At 37.4% G+C, this 26,162-nt stretch overlaps 1 protein-coding gene across 4 annotated transcripts in view; it reads right to left on the reverse strand.

Annotated features, from left to right (window-relative positions):
- SMAP1 (small ArfGAP 1) overlaps positions 1 to 26,162 on the reverse strand; it is a 93,246-nt gene that overhangs the window by 2,761 nt on the left and 64,323 nt on the right. For 2 of the 4 annotated variants that reach the window (XM_071445113.1, XM_071445098.1), the window contains 4 exons: positions 19,408 to 19,486; positions 9,999 to 10,126; positions 1,486 to 1,654; positions 525 to 856 (listed from right to left, as the gene is read on the reverse strand). In XM_071445113.1, coding sequence (XP_071301214.1) covers positions 525 to 856; positions 1,486 to 1,654; positions 9,999 to 10,126; positions 19,408 to 19,486 — 708 coding nt within the window. Of the gene's footprint in view, positions 1 to 524; positions 857 to 1,485; positions 1,655 to 9,998; positions 10,127 to 19,407; positions 19,493 to 26,162 lie in introns of all 4 variants that reach the window. The other 2 variants (XM_071445106.1, XM_071445090.1) reach the window with 1 other exon arrangement.

Consider the following 26,162-nt stretch of genomic DNA (forward strand, 5'->3'; position numbering starts at 1 on the left):
AAGAATCTTTGAAAGATGTTTAAAACATAGGATGGAAAAAAATGCTACAGATAAATAACAGATGCACCTAAGCAAATTATCTACAGGAAAATGTTAAGAGCAGAAAGCACTTCACATTCCACCAAAATTTATCCTGAAATCTGAGAATGACAGTATTCATTGTTAATGGCTATCCTCGAGTAGTTAAATTCTGCTTTTAGTTATAAGGCTGTTTCATTTCAAAATTTTGTAACTCTGCCTGAGCTAAGCTTTTTACTTGGCTGGCTGGCTCTGATGACAGGCTGATAAGAGCTATGGAAGCAGAGTACTGAGTTTGGTCTATCTTGGCAAAATTATTCTCTGCTTTCGTAGTAGTTATCTTTCATTGAACTATTCACTGGTTTGTTAACATGTGCCTCTGAGCAGTTCACAGTCCAGTAGTCTAACTTAGCCACACTTGAACTTCCTCCTGCAGCCACACATTTTGTATCTGAAAAGCATCATTCTTTCTAAAGCACTTTTGTCTGGGAAGTGCCAGTCTTTACCTGAGAGAGGTTCCATTGAGCTTGTTGGTTTTGTTGCAATCCATACTTATTTTGTGGTGGTGTGACCATCTGTCCCACCATTCCACCTTGAGGTCCAACGACAGTTTGAGGAAGTCCCATCACACCAGTTGGTGCAGTACCAGTAAATCCATTGGGCACTCCCACTCCTACCATCACGCCTGTGCTTTGTCCCATGACTGGCACTGATTGTCCCATCATGTTTCCCATCATCCCAGTTGCTGCTGGCACAGGAACTCCCATGGCTGGAAAGCCTTGAAAGTGAGTTGATGGTTGTGTGGTAAATGGCATAGAAGACGAGCCCATGAACATGCCTGTATCAGAGAAGGTAAGATTTCAGCAGAAGTGTCTTGTGATTTTCCACCCCCATCCCATAAGTCAGAAGTGCACCAAAATAATTTTAAGTATAACTCTGTCCATCTGTATGTCAGTGCTGCCAATTTAGCTTCTGGTAAAAGCAAAAAATTACTTTAAAACTCTCAAAGGAAAGGGACTCACCATGAGCTAAACTGCCAAGAAAGTCTGGCATCCCTGTGGTGAACCAGAATCTTTCAGTTGCTGTATTGGAGGTCTTTGTGTTCACACAAACACACCTAAACCAAAGCTCTGACAGTTCTGCAGGGAATCCTGACAGACTGCTGCCTGCACACTGGAGACTCAGACCCTCACTGATTAATTGCATGGCAGAATCAGACTTCACAAATCTTTCTGTAAATTGTACACTTGATAACTTCAACAGCTATAAATAAATTAAAATCACATATATGTTTTTCTTTAGCATCCATATTACATTTCAGTAATTTTTCTCAGTTTTATAAAAACTGAAAATAGAAACCTTCATTTGAATATAGTATAGCAGGTATCCAACCTTAGCTTTATACTTGTACTTTTCTAGATAAAGATTAAAATAGGACTGCACAGAAACCTTCACAACATTATTTACCCGGAGCATTTTGCTGCTGCATTGTTCCTGTGCCATAGAGTGATAAAATGGAGTCTTTGGAGAGTTGTTTCTTCGCTGACTCTTCGGATTTTGTTGTTTGCTCAGTAAATAGATCAAGATCCCCGGCTGCTCCAGACAAGGTGGCAGCTGCTGGTTTAGTGGAAGTGCTCTGGGAAATAAAAGACAAGACAGACTACTGAAAGAAGCCAGCAAAAGATGATGTTAAGTATTTGCTGTACAGCCTTGCCCCTCAAGTTAATAAAACCTCAATTATTTACAGAAACTAAATTTAAGTGAATGGGAATTTAAAAATATGTGGTATGACTAGAGACAGAAAAAAGCAGTAGAGGCAATATGGAAAGACCTTCAGACCAGATGGAGGTTACAAACCAAAGAAAACTAAATCTTCAACCAGCTTCAGGGCATACACATACAGATTATTCATTCCTGTTGCTTCTACATTTTTCATCAGTGAGAAGCATAAATCAAGAGCTGGAGTTAGATTATGAAAAATAATTAGGAAATCAATAAGGAGATTAAAATTCACATCTCATTAATCCTCTCATAGGCAGAATAGATTAGAGAAGAGCTAAAACAAAAGATTAAGTGCTTTGAAATGTATCTTTAGAGAAAAGGCAAAATTTTGGTTATCTACTTCAAGTAATAAAATTTCTAAAATACATTGTTTATAATTGGCTTAGAGTTCTGTAAGCACATTTCACTTATTGAGAAAGCATAATTATCTAAAACTTACTGCAATCTACAAATGAAAAACTAAAATACAGGCAGGCTGGCAGGCTTTGTACTGCTCTTGCAATAGAATGTTTTGTAAGCAAATTACATGCAGTCTCTCAGTGCTGTTATGCTGCTGTTCATACCCATACAGTTCCATGAGGGGGCTTTCTTGGGGAACCAGGCAATACAGAAGTTCTTGTTATATTTCTTAAAATACACAACTCATCCTGTTACCAGTGGGAACTTCTAATGCAAATCAACTGCATGCACAATGAAAAAGAGCCAGGACTGCAAATCATACTTAAACTATGGCCCTATTTAGTCCAGCTAAGTGATCTCCAACTGCTTAGCATATACATATACCTACTGAACCCACAGCTTGCATGAGTTTCAACTCTTCTCCATACTACTCAACATGTAACCAGGTCTGTTTATTGAGATACCCAAGTTTAGCAGACAAAGGACACCACAAAATACACAGATATGGAACACCCTTACAATCTTCCTTAAAGCAACTATCTCTGATCTGCTGCTTTTGCTGGTGTGCTGCTGACTAAGCCCTGAAAAGTCCACTATGGTCACACTGGATTTGTTACAAACACCACAACACAAATATTCAATATGCAGCTTCAAAAAACACATTAGGTGTATGACTTCTGAAGTGCTAAAATCTCTAGCGTAAGATGGTGCCATAGATTAGGGGAAAAAAAACCAACCAACAACACAGAACAATTCTGTTACCAGCTAAATTTGCAAGAAACCAGCAAAAGAAAGAACTGCAGATTCATACAGTTGATGGTGAAAATTTTCCAAAACTGCTGTAGAAAGAGAAGAGGAAAAAAAACAACAAAAAAAAAAAGGGAACTTTTTGGAAAAGTGAAAAAGCTGCATTTATACTACAGCCAATTTGGGCCAAAGTCAATAGGACTTAGTGGGCAACCAAGAGTGGGCTGAAAGCACTGCAGAGGGAAAGCAAACAGAAAAATACCTATGAAACCTCTCTGGCCACTCTACAATTAATTTTTCCATTTTTTTCTGTACATACTAAAAAAACCTTCTTCCTCTTCCTTCTCACAATAATTTCTGATTGCGAAGCAAATTAATTTTTATTTAAGTGGGTAGTAGGAAGCCCTATTTGAGACAATTCTTTATCTGTGTGACATAACCAGTCTTCAAAAATACCAGAATCAGATTTAACAACACATTCAGGTAAAAGCCCATCCTGAAGAGCAGTATTGGTTTCCTGTGCATACACCCAGGAAGGCCCATTACTGAATGGTTCCCTGCTGGCATGGATCTCCTGTGGTGTCTGCTAGGACAGCCCCTGTGCCACAGCCAGGCTGCAGGGAGGAGCACACAGGAGCACTGCAAGTGGGTGAACAGAGAGAGCTTCCCCTCTGCTGCCTGCAGGCAGCAAGGAAGCGATTTACTTTTCTCTAGAAGGCAGAGCTGGAAGCTTGGAGGTCTGATTATGTTATGTTTACAGCCTAAGATTAAATGTTCATTTAACGTCTCTTCATTCGGTTTGGTTTTGGAAGATCCTCAAAGGAGCCAAAGCACCGGACGAGCACTCCCTGAAGTGTTCATCAGCTGAATAAATGGAAGGTAATGCAAAATACATGGCAAGAAAACAGCAGGTGGCATCCAAGTTAAAAAACAACCAACACTGACATGATTTTTGTACCTCTAACATTGTCATGCTACCCAAGACCTCTATAAAAACACACCTGGCATTCATATAATCATTTTCCTACACACAGTGCTCTTAGTGAGTCATTATGCTAAACCTAAATGCTCATCAGGTGCTTAAGAATCGTACTGATAAGCAGTTTCATGACATCAGTGCAACAGAATTTTTCCTACAAACTGAAAGAGAGGTGGCAACAGAGGAAATGAAAGAGGGAAGTGGGACAATGGGACACATGGAGTTGAGAGAAGGCCTGCAGGAGAGAAAAAAGTACATGTGCACTTTCCTGCTATCTGCATGTCTCTTGCTCTGGCTGGTATCTAGGAAAGCAGAGATGGCCTGTAGAAAAGCCAGGCCTCCACTGTTTTCCATTTGTATGGTGATAAATAATAGCCCCACACAACATTTTCAATTTCTCCTTGCAGACTGGAAGAGCTATTTGCATAGGGAAAATACAGCCTAGCACACAATTATTCTTAAGTAACCAAGGTACTAAGTACATTATTAAGGTCTTAAATTCTATATACAATTCTTACCCTCTTTCTCTTTGCACTGTAAATGGACTTGATGTTTATTTCAACTCTTCCTGTTTTGATTTTGCATATTTTGTTTTTAGAAATCTACCCAGTTCCATTAAAAATAATCAACTGTTATTTCCTGTTAATAACTAATGAGGAAATGAGCACTCAACTATATTCAGTTCACAAAGAAAAACACTAAGAAATCTCATCTGTTCTCTTGCATTTAGGAATTATCAGCAATATCTGAAAAAATATTAAGATTTATATCACTTTCTCAGATCATATCCAAGAATATAATTAACCTTACAATAAGATTTAAAATTCAACTTTATTCTTTGCTGCATGTCCAGTACTCACAACAACCAATGTTTCCTTTGCAATCATCCTTGTTTAGCCTTGAAAACATTTATCTTTCCTGCAGTCCCATTTCCAACTCCTTCTTCAGATTTCCCCTCTCTAGAACTCAAAATAAATTTTTGTTCCTCTAGACCCTGTTCAGCTGACTCCTTCTGGTTCTGGAGTATGATGTCTGCTTTTTCACTGTGCTCCACCTAAGGCCTTTAAAGCACCAAAGAGAGTATAATGGATTCATAAATGGTTTGGGCTGGAAGGGATCTTAAAAACCATCAAGTTCCAACCCCTTCACATGGGCATGTCACCTTTCACCAGGTCAGGTTACTCAGAGTCCTGTCCAATCTGGCCTTGAACACTGCCAAGGATGGGGGGGCATCCACAACTTCTCTGGGCAACCTGTTTCAGAGTCTCACCACCCTAACAGTAAAGAACTTATTCCTAATATTTAATCTAAACCTACCCTTGTTCAGTTGGAAGACATTTTCCCTTGTCCTGTCACTAGACTCCCTAAGAAAGATCCCTCCCATCTTTCCTGTTGTCCACCTTCAAATACTGAAAGGTCACTATAAGGTGTCTCCAGAGCCTTCTCTCTTCTCCAGATTGAACAACCCCAACTGTCTCAGCCTCACTTCAGAGGACCAGTGTTCTATCCCTCTGAGCATCTTTGTGGCCCCCTCTGCTCCAACAGGTCCTTGTTGGGACCTTCCTATGTTGGGAGCCCCAGACTGCAGGCAGGGCTCTCATGAGAGTGTAGCAGAGTTGGGAATCACCTCCCTGCACCTGCTGGTCACACACTTCTTCTGATGCAGCCCAGGATACTGTTGGGTTTCCAAGCTGAAAGGGCACACTGCCAGATCTCACTCAGATCTGCACCCACCAGCCCCCCAAATCCCTCTGTGCAGGCCTGCTCTCAACTTATTGCCCAGCCTGTAGTCATGTTTGGAATTGCTCTAACTCCATCTGAAGCCATGGATACCAGAAAATATAGATAGGGGTAAAGCAAACATAAGCAGAAGCTACAAGCATTTCAACTGATTGTACTGGAATAGGACTACATAGCTCTCCAGTCTTGCCCTGCTTAAATAACACTCATGATAAAGCAAATTTCTGAAACAACACATTTTTACATAAAATATGAGGACTTTGACACATTAACATCACCACAATTCATTAGTAAGTTGAAGCTTGTTTGCCAATCTATGGAACCATGCTAGACACACATGGGACCTCGGGGAAAAATGAGTATTTATGAACATCTCTTTATCTATAATACGCCACCGAAGTTTTTTAGATATGAATCATGAAAAGCACACACCATCTCTATGAAAATACACTTTTGTAGCCACTGAACTGATTCTCAGCTCCCAATATAGTACAATTCAAATCAGGCCCACATAGACACACAAAATCCAAGAAAGTTTAGGTTGACTAAATTTGAGTATCCTGCCTGGAGAAAGACATATATTAAATATTTCACTGAATGAATATTTCCAAACTTAATACCTCACAGTTCTCCCCTTCTCTTCCTCCCTATAAATTTCACTAAAGAATGAAGTTCACACTTTTGCTGGAAGACATACTACACAAAATTTGAAATTAACATCCGGCTAAAACAATTTAGGAAACTGTTTAAAGTATAGGTAAAAATGATAGACCTTTGCTCAGTTCCTATACAATATTTGGCAACAAACCCTATTCTAATACCTATAATTTAGCTATGCCCACTTCACATGAAAAAAACATCATTAAACATATGAAATGTTCTTCTATCCTTTCTGTGCCCATGAATAATACGTAATTTATAGCACATGCCTTTTATCTAGTTCTACTGTAGAAGCTGCTTAAGGTAACTCTTCTTAAACCCCCCTGAGTTTGCTAATAGGCAAAATTCTATAAAAAACCAAATTACTCTGTTACATATTGTTCTTTACTAGTCCTTTACAAATTCAACAGTTTGCACAATAGCATAGAGCTATACAGAATAGTGGGAAGAAACATTTAAATATTTTTGAAAACTGTGATAAAGACACATATCTGAAAGCAGAGTCAAAGTACTCATGATCATCAATGCTCAAGTCACATTTGAAAAAGGAGAAACAAATGCTTTTGTTTTCACTTGAAAAACATGTCTTGGCTATGACAATGGACATAAATCCTAAGTTTTGCAGACATTATGATGCTTCAGTCTCATAATAAAACATTCAAACAGACATTTCTGTACTCCACAGTGCCATAAACCAGAGTGCATTTAGCATCAAATGCTGCCTTTCAGGTTAAAATGGAGAAGAAAAGCAATCTTGTGAAAACTCAAGGGTCATACAGATCAGTTTGAGGAGCACCAGTAAATTCCCTTCTTTTTCAGAAGAAAAGCTCTCAAATCCCACTGCAGCACCTCAGACACACCTACAGTGCAGAACATAATGGTAAATATCTCAGTGAGAAAGCAAGCCATGCTATTCCACATTTTATCCCCTTCTTCTACTTAATTTTTTAAAATTTCAATACATTCTGTTAATAGATGTTCAAACAAATTCAAGTTAGGGTTTGACCATGGACTTCTACTTTAAATTTTCCAATTTCAAGCACAGGAACTGAATGTTAGGGTTTCTCAACTGCTGATCTGAGTTCATGCCCACTTCACCAATTACAGCCTCACACAAAATAATTTCACATTATAATCACACCTCTTATTTACTTCAAGAAATTTAAATAGACCAAGTCCTTAAACCCTCCCACAATAAGGCACCTGTATTCTCCTAACTCTTCTCTGAATCCCATACAACTTTTTTCTATGTTGCAAGGTGAAAGCTCTTACAAAATACTTATAGCACTGCCAAATGAGAGGCAACTTCTCCCCAGTCTCAGTTCCCAGACTAGACACCACTGCCTTGAAACAGAATGCATCCAAGGTCTTGATAATCCCAAAGAAAAACAGGATAATAATATTCAAGATAATAAAAAATGAGGATAATAATAATAATAATATTCTCTTTGTCCCACTTTAGCAAGCAACCCACGTAATCACCATCAGAAACCTGTCTTCTGCTACCAACCTGTGCTCCTGTCTCTTATCTGTAGATTATCTGATTACATTACATTCTCTTTGAGATACTGATTAAAAATGGAAGATAACCAAGAATTAAATCCTGCAATACACCATAAGGATTGTGTGCTTGATAAAAAAATGCTTGCTGAAAGTTCTGTTTGTTACTCCTGATTACAGCCCTCAGAGTAAAGAAAAATGCCACTACAAATCTGGACAGGCTTGTTCACAGCAAGTGAATATATTAATGCTTTCTAGTATATAAAGAAGGTGATACTCACCAGATATTGAGATAGTATTGTCCTTTTTACCACTTTTTAATCAATTTAGTAGTACCATACTTAGTCTAGAAACTAGCACAAAGATGAACACCATGTCAAAATATTCCTCTCACAAAAGGTCCAGTGACCAAATCTTTATCACAGAAATGAATTTAAAATGTTATATACACATACAATTCAGTATGCTTTAGTAGCTACTCTATTATTTAACCCATCACTAGTCATCATCACCTAGAATATCACCCTTCACTTTGCTTTTTTTCACTCTTAAATATTTAGCCTTCTTTTGGATTTCCTGTATTCTTCTTTATAATAGTTCTTTAACCAACAGATCACATTCTTTCATTCTTCTTTATATTAGTTCTTTAACCAACAGATCACATCACATGTCCAAGGAATAGAAACAAAAGAAGGCTTTTCTCTTCTTTCTTAGGTTGCTCTTTTCTCCTGGGCACACAGTAACTACATACAGCAGTCATCATTTCCAGCTTCAGAATGACCGGAAAGGGGGAAAACCTGAATTCAGTGCTACCCATTATGTACAATACTACCCTTGGCCCCTTCATTTTGAGGCCAAGTGAAAAATTCAAAATTCTAGATTTGAATTTACTCAATCTACACTCAAATGTAATAAATTAAAAACTAAGGGAAGCTAGAAAGGGGTTACTGCTTTTCACATCTAGCTCTACAGGGATCAATTTTGACATAAAGCATTAGAATACCAGACAACAAGCACTCAAATACTGTTGTTCCTGGTACTTTGACCAGAGACTTCCACAAGAGATAAGAACATCTACACCAACAATTTCCTTTGCAATTTTGGCTACCACATCCAAATTGAAATGCAAATGTACATGTTATTTCCCTCACTGTTTATGGGTAGCTTAACACGTGGTGGGAAGCTTGTTCTATCTGTAGCAAGAAAGAAATGTGGTTTCAGTCTCTGAAACCCTCACTAGCATGTTGCACAGTCAGCCCTCAGCAGCAAGCAGGGAAAGGGAGAGTAAAGGATAACAAAATGTGTTGAATAACATGTATCTGCTTTAAGGCACTCAGAACTCCTTTTCATCATTATCCCTTCCACTCTGCATACTATGAAAACTCTAAAGGATGAAAAGAGTACAGATCACATGTCCCAAAATCATAAATTCAAGAATACACACAATTCTTTCTGGTTCAGCAGAGTGACACAGAAAGCCCTACACAAAAATAAGCTTCTAAATGACCTTAGTAAAATGCCCCAGATGGAGAAGCTAACCCAGCACTACTCCAAAAGTAGGAGTAGGAGGAGCAGGCCAGGCATAGGAGTTATGCTACTCTCAAGTACAAGCTCCAAGACGATACAAAAGACAGATCAGCCCAGGTAGCAAGATAAATTTTTCTTGATATCTGTTCTTGATTTTGAGTATGAAACTCAGACCCCAAATTTTTAGCATGTCTAAGAGAGAAGCATCTGCTGCAGCCTTTCCGAAATATCGGCATCACAAAACAATAAGAGGTCTTAAAAAGGATTACTTGATGCCAAATAACCTGAGAACATAAAGTTATATTCAGCAATACCTACAAAAAAAAAAAGAACAAGAACAAAAAAAGAATATAAGAGAAAAGAAAACATTACTACCATCACCAGGGTAAGACAGAATCCAGTTTGGCTGGATAACCAGAAAGAAAAACCACACCATGTACTTCTATATCCAAGCAGTCCAGAAGCTTGAAGAGTTGAGAAAAATACCAGTATTACAGTTTAAGCATCTCTAGTCATGAGGTGCTTAAGATGTGTAGAGAATTGTGCACTCCTTCTGTGTGAATGAACAATTTCCTGAAGGAAAATCCACATGTGCATGCAGATATTTACACATACATATAGCTAAATACCACTTAATAAATTTTACCTGAGCAGGAGGTACTGCAGCTGCTGGTAAAGGATTAGAGATCATGGGGCCAAAGATATCCAGGTCATCATTCAGTGCTGTGACAGCAGCAGTGCCTCCATTTGTTACAGATGCTTCAGCTGGACCATCTAAAAAAGCAACAGAATCACTCTTAAAGTGAAAACTATGAGTATCTTAACACCATGAGAGTAATTAAAACTGTTTATTCCCTCCTGTCCTGCCCCTATCAAAGATGTGCTCAATTTCTGAGATATTTTTCAGACTGCAATATTGTTCAGATTTTGTAAAGACCTCTTTCCCAAAGAAAATGGCACATTACTGTCCTTGAGGAAAAAACCAAACAAAAAACAACCAATGACAAAAAACCTACTTAAACTTCCCTTAGGATAACCACACCAACTTAGAAGTACACAGTACTTATTTTTCAGGAGTCTCTGTAGACAAACATTTGTAGTAAGAATTTAAATAGATGTCTTACTGAGAAGGTCCAAATTTGGTAGCCAAGTATCGGACAAAATATACTCATCTGTGCTCCGGAATTAAAATTTACATTTTAGAATCCATGAAGTTATTCTTGATACATTAATTTACTTAATAGTACATAAATAAACTTTGTACTAGGGAAAAGGTCCACCCTTTTTCAAAAGTCCTTTGCACAGACTTTATTCTATAGCTCCATATGAGCACACCTGCCAGGCACACTGAACTAATAACCCATAAGAACCTATGGTTCTCACTCTTAGCCTTGGTGTCTGTAAGCCACTTTAACACATGAACACATTTACTGATCTAGGTGAAAGTGGATGCATGAAAAGAATCATGCCTTAAAGAGAATTTGCAATAAAGTACTTTAAAAGATACAGGGACAAAAATATCACAAAAGTGTTTTTAAGGAACAGAGCAAACATCCTCTTTTGATTTCAAGCTGCTCAAGAAAAAGGCATGAGAATTGGCTAATAAATTTTTACCAAAGCATATAAGAAGTGGCTTGCCATTACATAGAGCTCAACAAATACAAAGGTGACTCTAGATTCTGCTGAACTTTATAATGACTGGGTAGTCCTAACAGCAAGTTTAAGAAAGCTTATATAGGCAATAGAAGAAGTTAAGTCTAAAATTAACCAATCTCAGTGCAGAAGTTAGACTTCTCTGGTAGAACAAACTAGCTGAATTAAGTCAAAACTTTCTTTGCAAAAGAAACACTGCCATGACTGGCACAGCTGTTTACACATCACAGGAGGGTTAGTATTCCAAAAACCCTAAAGTACGCTACACTAAAAACACTACACTAACATCATAAGACTGCATTCTGAAACAATCCACTCAGAAGATCATTACCCACAGATGCTGAGCTGGTTTTGGCTGGGATAGTGTCAATGTTTCTCTCATTAGCCAGTATGGGGCTCTGATTTGGACTTGTGCTGGAAACAGGGTTGATAACACAGGGATGTTTTCATTATTGCCAAGCAGCACTTGCACAGTGTCAAAGACTTTCCTGCTCCCTACCCCACCCCACCAGTGAGGAGGCAGGGGGTGCACAAGGAGTTGTGAGGGGACACAGCCAGGACAGTGACACCAACTACCAAAGGGATATTCCATACCAAACACATGGTGCCATGCTCAGTAAATAAAGCAGTGGGAAGGAGGAGGAAGAGGAGGAGGAGGAGGAGGAGGAGGAGGAGGAGGAGGAGGAGGAGGAGGAGGAAGACCTTTGGAGTGATGGCATTTGTCTTCCCAAGTCACTGTTACACATGATGGAGCCCCAGTTTCCTGGGGATGTCTGAACACCTGCCTGCCCATGGAAAGTGGTGGATGAATTCCAAGTTTTGCTTTGCTTACATGCACAGCTTTTCCTTTATCTGTTAAACTATTTTTATCTCAACCAACAAGTATTCTCACTTTTACCCTCTAGATTCTCTTCCCCATCCCATGAGGGGAGTGAGCAAATGGCTGTGTGGGGCTTAGCTGCCAGCTGGGGAAAACTATGACAGATGGCTTCTCATTTCTGTCTGCCTTCCATGAAGGCAAAGTGGCCATGGGAATGAGTTAACACTAGTAGATCTTCTATACTGAGTAAAAAGTGAGCAGCTTGAGGAATGTGAAGTAGCCACCTCAGTCAGTTTTATTACTCTTCTGTGATTTGACTTTGCTGGGGGACTGCCATTGCACTGATTCTGAAAAGCAAAGTTACAAACTCAGCCATGATTATGATAGAGCTACTTACACCTTAATGCAGAGGTTGCCTCTTACCCTTATTTCTGATGAATGGAAGCCAGTGGACAGCAAAATGACCATACACATAATCTGCTGCACCATTTGATGCACATTAGTGCTTTGAGATGTGTGCATATAAATGTACTGGTCATTTAAGCATAAGCTTCTTTTGAGGTCATTCTGCAGACTGGCAGTTCCAAAAACATCTCCCCAAAGGTTCACTGTTTCAGATAAATTTAGGAATGAACTGTGCATAATTTTCAAGCAAAACAACTGTCAGGAATTAATAATTTAATGTTCTCATTTTCTCAGTAAGGCACATGTATTTAAAAAAAAATCTTTCTTGTCACATTACAAAGTAGTTTAGATTTCCTGAATGTAAAGGTGTTTAACATAGAAGACTGAAAATTTAAATGCAATAATTTACTGAAACAAGCACTTCACATATTTAGAACAGTCATGACAGAACTCATTTGCAAAAATATAGTATTTTTCAAGTATTTAATATGCTTCTTATAAATTAATATTATGAAAATTCAGATTTTTGCTGGATTTGTTCTGTGAGAATGCTATTTGGCAACACACACGCCTTTCATTTCTTACTGAATAAATACCTCTGTCTCCACTGATGCAGAAACCAGACATTTTGAATTACTGTTTACAACACTGTTTTAAGCTAGTACGAATAGTATTAATAGATGATCCTGTTTTACTGATTTCTCAAAAGGTAATAAAACAGACTCCAAAAACCTTCCCTGTTCCCTACTGAAAGAAATAAATTTCAGAATATAGAAGAAAACCTAACAGTGTTTTCACTCCAGTTTATTACTTGTAGCAATATTGGTGTTTCCATTTAAATATATTTAGATGCAGGCACATACAGGCTTGTTTTTCAACAAAATAATTCACACTATTATACAGAGATTATGGATAGTCTTAACTTTAACACACTGGGTCATGGATTAGGATGTATTTCCTCCTTCCCCTTCTCATTTTAAAATATTTCTGTAATATAAAAAAGATACCTCAGCAGAGTCCTCAGATTTAATTTACTCTAAATATATCACTATTCCTACAACTTGTGCCACCTATCATTAAAACCTGATTAGAAGAGGTGGTGTGTATATGACAGAAGGAAACACAGCTGCAGCCTTTCCAGGGAACAGGTAAACATCAGATTAAGTTACATGGGCTGTCTGAGTATTTTGAGACATTTATAACTTCAGCCATCACAGGATTACTTTGAAGCAATTAGCTTTTGAGAAACAGTACTTCCATCACTTTTCTGGAGAACACATCCATAGCTAGGAATGAAATGTTAGATGTAGCAAAAACCACTGCAATGAGAACAGATGCAAAGCAGGGCTTCCATGCTCAGTCAGAGAAGGGAATGTGAAGAGTCTACAGATGCTTTTCCTCACCCTTGCTCTTAGGTGTGGCTCCAAAACCTCTGTTCTTACAGTTTATGACAATATTACACATAATATATGACTGGAGTCTGCCACAATGTAACAGCAGATGATGCTTCTGACTTCAGATTAGGAAATCTAGTTTCAGTTTGATAGCAGAAACAGGAACTGTTTACCAGGACGTACTCAACAATACAGTGAAGGGTTCCAGTGAAGTTTACCTTTACAGTTCTTTTTCTGTACAGATTTGATTAATCCCCGACATGATAATTTCTGATTCAGTGCTGCCTTCTGTTATTCATATGCATCATAGATTTCATATACATCTGCACCAATAGTGAGAAAGACCAGCAGAAGGGCTTCAAAGGGACAGCAGGAGAGGGAACAGCAAAAAAGCAGATCTGGTCTTAAACTCTAGGTTTCTGAAGCTCATTTTTTATGGGCCAAACTATTTACAAGAACTTTGTTACTAAGCAGCCATGTATTTTTATATATACAATCATTTATGACAGCCACACCAAGACTTTCAATAAAGAGAATATGCATATGATTATTTTTTACACTAAATTACTAGAAAGGCAGAACTGAGAGAAATAGGTCAATAGTTCCAATGAAAATCTGGGGCAAAGATTCAAATAAGGTCTGTCTGGCCGAAATTATTGCAGAATTATTTAATGCATAAGTAAAATTTTATTTACTGCTAAAACCTTTGCAGAAAGGAAAAAGCATTCACAGGGAAGCAATTTCTATATAGTACATTTGAAAATAAAATGTGGAAAGCCAGAAAGGTAGTAATGCCTCAAGTGGTTGTAAATGTTTTCCTTTTGGGTAGATATATTGCTTACCTAAGCATAATCTGAACATTGCAGCAATATTATACATGTTAACATATTTACAAGGTCAAGAAGTGGGGCCATGCAAACCTCATGGGGTTCAACCAGGCCAAATGCAAGGTCCTGCACCAGGTCTGGGCAATCCATGCTATAAATACAGGCTTGAGGATAAATGGATTGAGAACAGCACTGCAGAGCAGGACCTATGGATCCTGGAGGATGAAAATCTGGACATGAGCAGGCAATGTGCACTTGCAGCCCAGAAACTCAACTCTATTCCAGGCTGCATCCAAAGCAGCATGGACAGCAGGTTGAGGGAAGGGATTCTACTTCTCCACTCTGGTGAGACCCCACCTGGAATGCTGCATCCAGCTCAGGGGTCCCAGGACAGGAAAGACATGGACCTGTTGCAGCAGGTCCAGAGAAAGGCCATGAGGGTGATCAGAGGAATTTCTCCTGTAAGGAAAATCTGAGATAGTTGGGGCTGTTCAGCCTGGATAAGAGAAGGCTCCAGGGAGACCTTATTGCAGCCTTCCAGTACCTAAAGACCTACAGGAAAGATGGGGACAGACTTTTTATTAGGGTCTGTAGTGATACAACAAGGGGGAATGATTCTAAACTAAACAGAATACATTCAGACTAGATATAAGAAAGAAATTTTTCACAATGAGGATCATGAAAGCTTGCCCTGAGAGGTGGTAGCTGCCCCTTCCCTGCAAACATTCAAGGCCAGGTTGAACAGGGCTCTGAGTAACCTCATCTAGTTGAAGATGTCCCTACTTATGGCAGGGGGGTTGGACTAGATGACCTTTAAAGGTCCCTTCCAACCCAAACTATTCTAGGAGTCTATGATCTATATGTGCATATATGATATTTATATATTTAAAAATCTATCTTCAATATTTCTTAAATGCAACTTTCTGACTTAGGACCAACCATGCTGCTTTTGGTACTTACCCAACAGTCCTGACAGAAGTACATTCTCAGTTATGCTACATTCAGCTACGTTTCATATCACTATTAACCTCTCAAAACTTCTGAGAACTCCTTCAGAAAATATTCCCCATGCAGAAGCAGATAAGCAGCTTTTAGTATATCATATTTTACCTCCAATCATGCCAGATGAATGCTCCACACATCAAATTCAGTAAATACCATAATAAATCTGTTTCCTTCTAGTTATTCGTTGTAACTACAGTGGTTAATCCAGAATATGAAATTGTTTATTTTTTGAAGGGCACATCCAAACATGGTAAATTATGCAGATATGTAAAAAGCACTTTTCTTCTTTCTGGTAATTCTGTAAGGTAATATAATTTAAAACCACTATTTTTTCCTTTTTCTCCTTTCTATGTCAAAGTAATTTCTAAGTGGCATATCTTGGCAAACCCAATGATCACAAATGGCCTGTGTAACATTCCAATATTTCATGGACATTTGTACATAACTATCATACCATTTTCTACAAAATATTAAGAAATAATTTACATCAACTTGGCATAAGTGGAGGCATCTACTTTGTAAGTAAAAAAAACCAAAAAACAAAAAAGAGCACAGAGCACAAGATTAACACTAGGGAGATGAAAATACAGCACCACCCATCATGTAAGTGCTGAAGAACTGTGGTTTACACATTGTGACTTTCAAACCAAAGAGTGTTTCCTATAATTATCATATTAAAAATTCATTTTATAACATCCTGTATTATTGATTTTAGTGTCAATTTTAGATCTCCACATTTTCAACAGGGCATTCTTCCAGCATGGGTAACATCCAAATAATTGTAGAGATGACTAAAAAAGCAGCTTCAGGCTTGGCCTACAGAAACAGGCTGTTATTTCCCACTGCTTGGGAAGAGAGGGAAGGAATCTGGGGTTGCACAGCAAGAACACTGACACTGCTGCCTGTAGAGAGCATGACAATATTTAGCTTGTTCATGTCCATTTCCCCACCTTTCTGTATGAGGAGTTCTGAACTAAAATCTATTCTGAATCAGAAAGCCAAAACCCATGAATGTTGTTGCATTATCAAAAAGTAAGTACCTAAACAGCATCTCAATAACAACCCCCTGATGAGGAAATCAAAGGAAGCACACAGATCTATTTAAAAGGGCTCAGAACAATCACAAAAGTCATAGTAGGGTCACTGAGGATATTATGCCTCTTCTCCTATTACAAGATTTAAAGGTACAATTCCCCAAGCCATATTTTCTTGAAAATTTTGCAGTTTGTAAAGAAAAGTGCGTTTCCTTTTAGACAACTATATTTCCAGCTATAATTCTCATAGGGAAAGTCCTATCTAAGGAAGTTTACCTTCTGATGAAGTCACTACTGCAAAACCAACTGAGACAAAAACAACAATGACCAAGAGACTAACACCATATCCAAAGCTAGCAGTGAGGGTTACTCAAGAAAATACTTTGCCAAGAAGCTGGGCTGTTCTGAAAGCCAAAATTATTCTAGCATGAATTCTGATCCATTAAAATTACTTAACCTGCTATCACAAGTGATTTTGAGCTGCCTTACTAAAAGCTAGTGCTATTCTCCACTTGCAGAAATGAAGTCCTAAGAGAATGAATCCTCATTAGAAAAATGTCTGCTCAGTAAGAATGAGCTAAGTAATCATATCAATTTTAATATTACACATCAAACATTTTAATCAGCAGCGCATCACTGCAGCAAAAGAGGTGAGTGAAATTCTGGGATGTATCCACAGGGGTGTTACTTGCTGAGGCAAAGATGTGATCATCCCACTCGACTCAGCACTTCCCAGGCTTCACCTGGAGTCTGTGTCCAGTTCTGGCTCCCACAATTCAGGACAGACACAGACTGCAGAAGGTCCAAAGGAGAGGCATGAAGATGGCCAAAGGGCTGCAGGACCTGCTCTATGAGGAAAGACTGAAGCAGGTCAGTCTTTTCTCCCTGGAGAAGGGAAGGCTCAGGAAGACTTCATCCCAGCATGCCAGTACTTAAAGGGCAGCTAGGAAGAGGACACAGCCTCTCTCTGCACAACACACGGCGCCACACTGGGAAGACAGGGGGCAGCAGGTACAAGTTTGTCACCATAAGAAAGAAATTTTTACTGTGAGATCAATTACTGGAACAACTCCACATGTGGCAGAGCTCCCATACTGGAAGTTTGCAGGCTGTGTGCCCAGACAGGATGCTTAGATAGATAGGATGCTAGATAATCTCTACACTCCCCTTCCCATGGACTCCTTGGACCAGAAGGTCATTTGAAGTCCCTTCCAACCTGGACTACTCTATGGTTCTATGATATACCGGGTTGATGTGACCTCTCTTTTAATACTAGCTGAAGTCTTCTATTGCAGGTGCTAATTAAAAGAGAACTCTTCAAATGAAATATGCAGGTCTGCTCTCATTAACAAATATCTCATTTGCAGCTCAGTGGATTCCAAGTGCTACTGGCTTATTACACTGCTTTTCAATTTGTTATTTAAAAGATCTTTAAGCATTCCCTCCTCTAAAATTATGGGATTTTAACATACATATTATAAACTTTGCCCTTTTTATATCTCACTGAAGAAGCAGAGCTGTTGAGCACCAATTATAATACTATTTTCATTGCACATTACATCTCAAGTTAGCCAATGTAATCTGAGTTCATTATTGTATCATAAAACAGCATTACCAAGATACTTTTCAAATCATGACCAACAGAATACAGAAGCCTAGTAATCTCAAAACCACATATTGATTAAATTTTAGGTTTTAATTAGGTTGTTGGTCTGCTAAAGGAAAATAAAGGAGAATCAGCTTTCCATCAGATCTAAATTATTTTTTTTAAACAGGCTCATTCTACATTCATTCTACGGTGTTAATTAAGATTTGCACGCCTATAGTAGCAATTACTTGAAATGAGATATGGACAACATACACATAACCCATGCAAAAATAGTACTTTGCAGTTAGCTCTACATCAGAGGGAAAAAACCACTGATGTGAATGTGAATTTTAAAACAGAGAAAACATTTACTGTTTTGTCACATTATTCATACCTTGAAACTAAAAAACCCCAAAACACTCTTCTACAAAGTGAAGTTTTTAGAATTGCATTTAAGAGACTTATTAGCCTCCTCCAATATAATGTAGAAATCATGTAGAAAATTAAGAGTAACCATTACATGTATAGAAAGTGACTACTCTTAATATCTATTCACTTGTTATCCGTTGATATCTTATTCACATTCAACTTATAGAAGATTTTCCTAACACAGAATTTCAAAAGGAAACAAAAATACTGCAATATTTTATTTTTCCATTTACATTTTAAGATTCAATCAAATGGAAAAAACACATTTAGAGCAACACTAGATAAATGAAAGACGTATTTTATGAGAATGGCCTATACACAAGAGTATAGGCAGACAGTGTCAATTAAACTATTTTACTAGAAACTGCTTTATTTACAGGACAAACCCATAGTTACCTGCCAGTCAGAAAGTAAAAAGGTGGATTAGATAAAAATGAATGATAGTTGCAGTCAGTACAGAACACCGAAATGACGACTATATTAAATTTTACAAGGTATTAGTCAGCTGCAGTCTGACAGTTTACCATTCTTTTAACTAATATAGGAAATGCATGATATAATCTCTTTTACAGATACATGATTCAGATGACCTCAGCATTTTCATTAAAAAGTACACTTGTACCATAAACAATGAAATACTGCAATCCACAAGGCCTTTGAAGATCACTTTGATTATTTCCTCTTCCCACAGGATCTCATTACTCTCCTTAGCAAAACATAAGTACTGATATACCCACATGTCAATAGCATTTTCCATCACAGTTTTAAATTCATGCATGCATTCTTATGGTTTTCATATTAATCTTTCAGTAATCACAGAAAAAATAAAAGTATATCTATTAAAATATAAAATTACATATCTATGTTTGATTTAAAACCAAGCAATTATGTATTGCTTACCAAGTCCTAAGAGGTCAATAGTGGGTTCTGATGATTTTTTTGGACTTGCTTTAGCTTCTGATTGCTGATCCTCTTTCTTCTGCGGCTTGTAAGGGAAAAAAAATAAACACAAATAACATGTCGGAAAAGATTCAGTGCTCAAAAAATTTTCATTAAAGACGCTGCTTCAGTGTCAGAAGTAAAAGTTCTTTTCCATATTTGTTTATCATAATGAATTTGATTTGTAATGAAGTATGTGGCAGTTATGGTCAAAAGGGACATGGCACATGACTGTAAAAAAATATTGTTCACTGGTATGTACTAAATTTTTAAATAAATTTAAGTTTGAGGACAGTTTAAAATAAATTGAAGTCTTAAACTGAACCACTGCATATCATGAAATAGGCAAAAAGCTGTCTATAATTTATCAACTCATTTCAGCAACCAAACTATACGGTTCTGCAGCATAAAGAGTAAAAAAATGAAGTTTTTAAAAGCTTAAATTTACAAACTAGAAGCACACTAATGACATCAATTCGCCTTTCTGCAAAGAACATCTGCAGAACATTCAGAATTTTGATATGCTGAGCACTGATGCACACAACCTGAGTTCATGACCTTTTATAAACCTGAATGCTAATAACAGCATTCTTTTCCTTCTGAAAAGGGAATTCCTAGTCTTCTCTTGCCCAAAGACTTCAAAATGTATGATGGTATTGATGTGAAATTTGATTATGAAAATTACATCATAAATCTGTTTATAGTTCTTACACCAGTATCAGGCTGATCCCCTGCATCCATCAAAATGTCAGTTTCTAAAATGAAGATGAACTGGTTAATAGTAGTGACATGACAAATGCATTTCTTCATGTGCATTTAATGTGCCTTTCTCCATACTTATCACAAAATCCTGAAGTGGACTGGTTGATCAATGAGTTCAGCCTTTAACCAGAAGAGATTACCCAGTAACAGTGGCACGGCACTGTCAGGCTGGGCACTGGGCAGACACTGACAGAACCTGCTTCACTCACACCTTTATCACATACATAACGTGGTCACTGAGGCTCCTGAGGTTGCAGAAGTCATTGAATCCTAGTATTTTCATACTTTTAAATTCAACACAATTGTATAAAGATCTGGTTTAGGTACTCCTTTACTTTCTTCCTCTCCTGCCAAAGGGGGATAAAGAGTAAGGAGCCTGGTGTTTGTAAAGAGCAGTGAGGAAACTCAGGAGTATTCAAAGGCAGCCCAAGTGAACAGAAGCCTGTTACACTACAGGTGCTCCTCTTGCATGAGCAACTCCCCACTGAAAACCTTCAGCAAAGAGCCCCAATTAACCAAACTCCATTCTTGCACGTACCGCAAACAGATACACATGGTCTGACCCCTGCTAATCTCTCAGACCCCTTGCTCCCTTTGCCAAAAATCCTTTGTTTGACCTTACATATCTTTCTCAAGATCCAGCTGTTTGGGAAACAGCCTGATGGAAAAACAGTCCACCAATTCCCTGATTCTATTGTGTATTGTAACTTTCAACACCGTGTTTACAATCCGGAGCATAGCACTCCGATTCCAAACACAAAAATGTATCATTTTTGAAAGTAAACCATGACAGCATATCAAGGATTTTTTAAAAGTGACAATTCAAAATGAAGTTTTCTACAACTGACCATATCTCAGCAAATATGCCATGAACCAATAAAATTATTATTATAAACACTAACCAGAATTAACAGTCAGTACTTCAGAACAGAATGTGCCATAAAACCTTGAACATTTGAGTTTTCTCCATCTCTGTAAGAAACACTATAGGTCACAGAAGCTGTAAAAAGAAGCATCTCTTACATGCTCCTTTATTTCATGAAACTGGCTTTTTTCCCTTTTGTTTAAATAGCTTTAAAATTACGAATATAGAATGATTTCTTTCAACAGAAAAGAAAAACCATTAGAATTATATTAAATGTGCAAATCTTCATTACACTGTATTAGATTTCTGATAACTACCTAAAACCACAAGTTTGAAATAATTTAAAGCTTGACAAGTTAGTTTTGAATGCAAACTTTTCACAGAAGTCAAACACTTGTGCATACATTAATAACAACTAAAGAGAAAGAGTTCAAATAGCACTTTCTTTTATTTGGTACTTACTACTGTGGCAATTTAATCTCAATTTCTAAACTAAAATTTTAAAAATATGGGAGGAATAATCTGCTTAGGTCCTCTGCTTTGTCAAATAAATGTTTTCAGTACATATTAAGTGCATATTTCTGTTTCATCACTCTCTAAATAAAAAAGGCAATGAAGATACAAGGTATAAAAATATGGATTTCTAAAAAAAATATGATCTCTTAAAATGCCCTTTTTCAATATCGTAACTATATTTCTTCATTTAAAAGTTTCTGTCCCATTTTGCTCCCCTTACCAGTATGTAAACTACTAGATTTTAAAGTTACTTCATAGTTAATTACTTTAAGAAAAGCTGCAAAAATTATTTTCAAGGTTATCAGTATATCAAATATTTCTAGCCATTAATTCTGCATTTGTTTCCTTGGTGAAGATTTTCTCCTTAAAGCACTATTCAACATCTTTGCAGCTGTACAGTTTTCACCAACATTCTAACCTTCAGTCTGAAAAATGAAAAAACACATTAGTCATCTAACATTTACCAATAATTCATCTGTATAACAGCAGACATACAAAGCAATATTCAGCAGCTATCTGGAACATAAGATCTTCCTCTTTAACTATACCTGCAAGATTATTTTGTTCCTCCATTCTCTCACCATAACAAGCACCATTTCCTGGAATTTCCTATCCTCCTGTCTGAGATTTCAATCAATTCTGTAATTTCGTATGCCTTTATTTCTGTTTAAGATGCTTCATGGCACATAGGATGGCTCCTGTGCAAATTCAGAAGACGTTTGGTGCTTAAGGTCTGCCATGATTCACAGACAGGGACTTCTCTAAATCACCTGCACTTAGGCATAAACTAGGTAAGGCACCAGTGGGATGAGGTAGAACAAGAAACTTGCACACACACAATTACTTTTAAGAATACCTAAATGACCCTCACTACCACGCTGCTTTTGAGAGTCTTGTTCTTTATTCAGTCCCATGGATTCTGCACTGTGGTCCACCTGAGGTAGATATAACAAAAAGCAATGGCTTACTTCAGTGCTCTCTAGCAGAGATCATGCCATGTTTCTGGGCTGAGGAGAGAACCTCAAGGTCTCTTTCAGCCTATATAATTCTGGCATAAACAAGGTATTGAAACTCTGGACAAGAACAAAAATGAAGCCACACTGGAGTCACTAGAAAATTTTACTACAAATCATAAAGACAAATGTGATGTTTAATTTCTTTTTAGCAGTTTTGCTCCAATAGGAGTCATTCATGACTAAGCTTTATGTAGAGAGTGGCCTTTCAAGATGTTAAGTACTGCACTCAGTGAGCACAGAAGTGTGCAATAGGAAAAAAACCTGCATAACGAGGCAGTGACATTTCTTAAACTTACTGTTTAATTTAGTGTTGTGTTCTATCTAAAAACACCACATTTAGTAGACTTGCAAGGTAGCATGACAAATGCTTGGGAGTCTTGCTGCACTAACATTCCTCTCAGTTTCTATTACTAGTCTCCTTGAATCCCACAGCAATTATTTTTAAGTATTGACACCAGTACTAGATAACCTATTCCATGTTATGCCATTTGGAATAAGACAACATTAAAAATAGGAGACTAAGCAGAATTAAGTAAACTAAAAATAGCATTAAGAATCTGGTATGAAAAAGACAACTAGAAGGAACAGGTACACAATTTTGTGCATTTATTTTCAAGTGGAGCCTTCAAGGTTACTGGGGCTACTATTTTTTATGACATCCAAGATTGTCTTAGTAATATATGTGGGTTTAGTGAATGAAGTACATGGTTATAGCAATTTCTAGATATATTTTCTTCAGGTCTTGTATTAACAGCCTCTCATTCAAAATCATTTTTATGCTGCTAGTACATTCTTCTGAAATACTGTCCTTGCAAACTGCAGAACATCAACACATCTTTGATATGCAGGTCTTACATAGCCATTTTTCACAGCTGTCACTAATGGCCACTACATTACCCTTCAGGGTTCTTCTCATGTTGGAGACCTACTGAAAGTAAGCAATGTCCACTGCCTTCAATTATTCTGAGATAATTGAAAACAGTTTGTTTGCAAATATTACTGAAAGAAACTGAAGCCAGAACAAGCTTCCAGGGAGTTGATTCTTTTACATCCTCCACATGATCAGCATGACTTGGAATTTTTTACCTAAAGAACTTGAGTCCTTGTTATGAAAAGAGCCACAAAACCTAAATTAAATTACCCCTCGATCAGCAGATATTAGATACTTTGGCCAAATTAAGGAGGCAAATAAAGAATTAACCTTGCAACCTCTTACAAGTATTTTCACCTATTAAGCATGTATTTTCAGCACAGGAGCAAGGACACACTCATTACTCAGATCCAGTATGGACACTACAATTTTTTGCAATCCTGTAGATGACAGGTAACTGGGATACAATAATCTTTCATTGTTTTATTTTCCAATGCAGTCCTTTTAACCTTCCACTCTTATGCTCTTCTGCCAGTCCTTTTTTCAGGGGCAAGAAGCAAGACCCAGGGAATAACTGGTTGCTCAGTCTCACCTCAATACCTAGGAAGGTAATGGAACAACTAACCTGGAAACCAATTCCAGGCACATAAAGGACAAGAATGTTAATGGAAGAAATCAGCATGGCTTCATCAAGAGGAAGCCATGCTTGACCAAACCAACACTTTTAACAGTGTCATGACTGGCTTGGCAGACAAGGGTGGAGCATCACAGGGTGTCTTCCTTTACTTCAGTAAGGTTTTTTGATGGCACTGATAACTGATAAAGGTGCCATCAAGGAAACAATTCCCTCTTCAAGCTCCTGCTGTCATTTAATTCTTAGTATCCAGGGATGAATGACTCCCAGTTTTATATCCAAATCAAGTGATGCCTTAATCCTGTCTGCTGTACATCTACAAAACAATAATGTTAAAGTATGGTGCTAATACCACATCTGTAAGTAGTCCTCAGACAACAAGACTGATCATCTTTCGGTATCTAAAAAGCAAATATTTAAAAATATTTGTGAACTCCTCATAACTCTACCTCTACCAAAATGAACAACTGAGAAATTATGTCTACACGTAAGAAGCAGCATCACTTTCCTACTTAATTAAAATGGAAATGCAGAAATGAGTATTTGGACCTTCATCTAACTTCCCCCACACTGTCACTGTAAATCAACTGGCTTGAAATTAGTGGATAGAAATTTATATGCTGGTAATCTCCATATCCCTCCACAGTGCACCTTGGCCAACTACAACGTTCTGTGATGAGAAACCATCACAAACAAAATCCAAAAGCAGGCAACAGTGAAGAAGACCAGGTCACCTCTAACTGATCTGATTTTAACATAACCAAGTGCACAAGCCTACTTTAATCTCACACTGAGATGATGCCTTCATGAGTGGAAGCTGCACCAGGCAGGCTTCTCGTAATTCATAGAGATACTGTCTGTGATTTAATTCATCTTGCTCATTTCCCTACCATTAGAGAATGGCAGAGTTAGTCACCTATCAATCTTGTTGATTTATCCAACATCAGCTCTAAGACTTTAAGGTAATTTCCAGTCTATCAGGTTTCCATGCAAAAGCTATGAAAATCTGCACCAAAGTTTGGATGTTTATTCTGCTGCAGTTCTGGCTTCGCCCTTAAAGATGAAAAGAACACCATTGTCAAAAACTTCCCAATTTACACGGAATGAGAAAGTTTTCCATTCCATCATGAAAGAGCATCTTTTAACTCAGCAACCTGCATTCAATATTGCATTACTGTGCCTCCTTTATTCTTTATTTATTAATTTTGTGCAACAACAGAAGTTATATGAGGTTTAATTTTGAAAAAAATCGGTAAGAACACCAGGTTAGGCCAGCACAAAAAAACAGAAAAAAAAAAAAAAAAACCCCAAAAAAAAACCAACCAAAAAAAACCCCCCACCAACGACAAAAAAAAAAAAAAACAAAAAAAAAAACAACAACAAAAAAAACTAAACAAAAAAACACCCAAACAAAACCAAACCAAACCAAAACAAAAAAAAAGAAGAAAAAGAAGGTCTCTGAAAGATCTCAAATTAAAAAAGAAAGCTCCATTTTACAGAAATCAATATTGGCCTTTATTGAGCTCTCACAATGTATTGCCCTCAATATACTACTAGTTACACCATTCTAGTTCAATCTAATTTATGTGAAATACTTTTCTTGAGTTAAATGAAACCAAATAAATCAGCAAGTAACAGTGTTAACTACTCTCTTCACACCTTAAGTTTTAAAGTTGATTTTACAGACTTGTTTCTTTCTCTTATATGTTACTCTAAAGCAAATTATTAGTGATTAAAGATGTTTCTTTGACAAGGACAAGGGAACTGATAGGCACTTTATGCTGTATGTTTTTCAAACTAATTGCATTTATGGCTCTGGCTGGGATGGAGTTCACATTCTTCACAGCAGTCGATACAATGCCATAGTTTGGATTTGTGGCTACAACACTGTTGATAACACACTGGTATTTTGGCTATTGCTGAGTGGTGATAACTGTATCATTTTAGTTCTGCTAGCTTTGCACAATCATATTTCTTGTTTGGCTAATTTAAGCAAGCCAACCTCCAAGCACCCTCTTAAGTACATTCAAGGACTACACACACACACAGACA

This window comes from Agelaius tricolor, unplaced genomic scaffold, assembly GCF_023055355.1.
Source record: "Agelaius tricolor isolate 1412-34295 unplaced genomic scaffold, bAgeTri1.0.p SCAF_1, whole genome shotgun sequence".
NCBI classification, from domain to species: Eukaryota; Metazoa; Chordata; class Aves; order Passeriformes; family Icteridae; genus Agelaius; species Agelaius tricolor.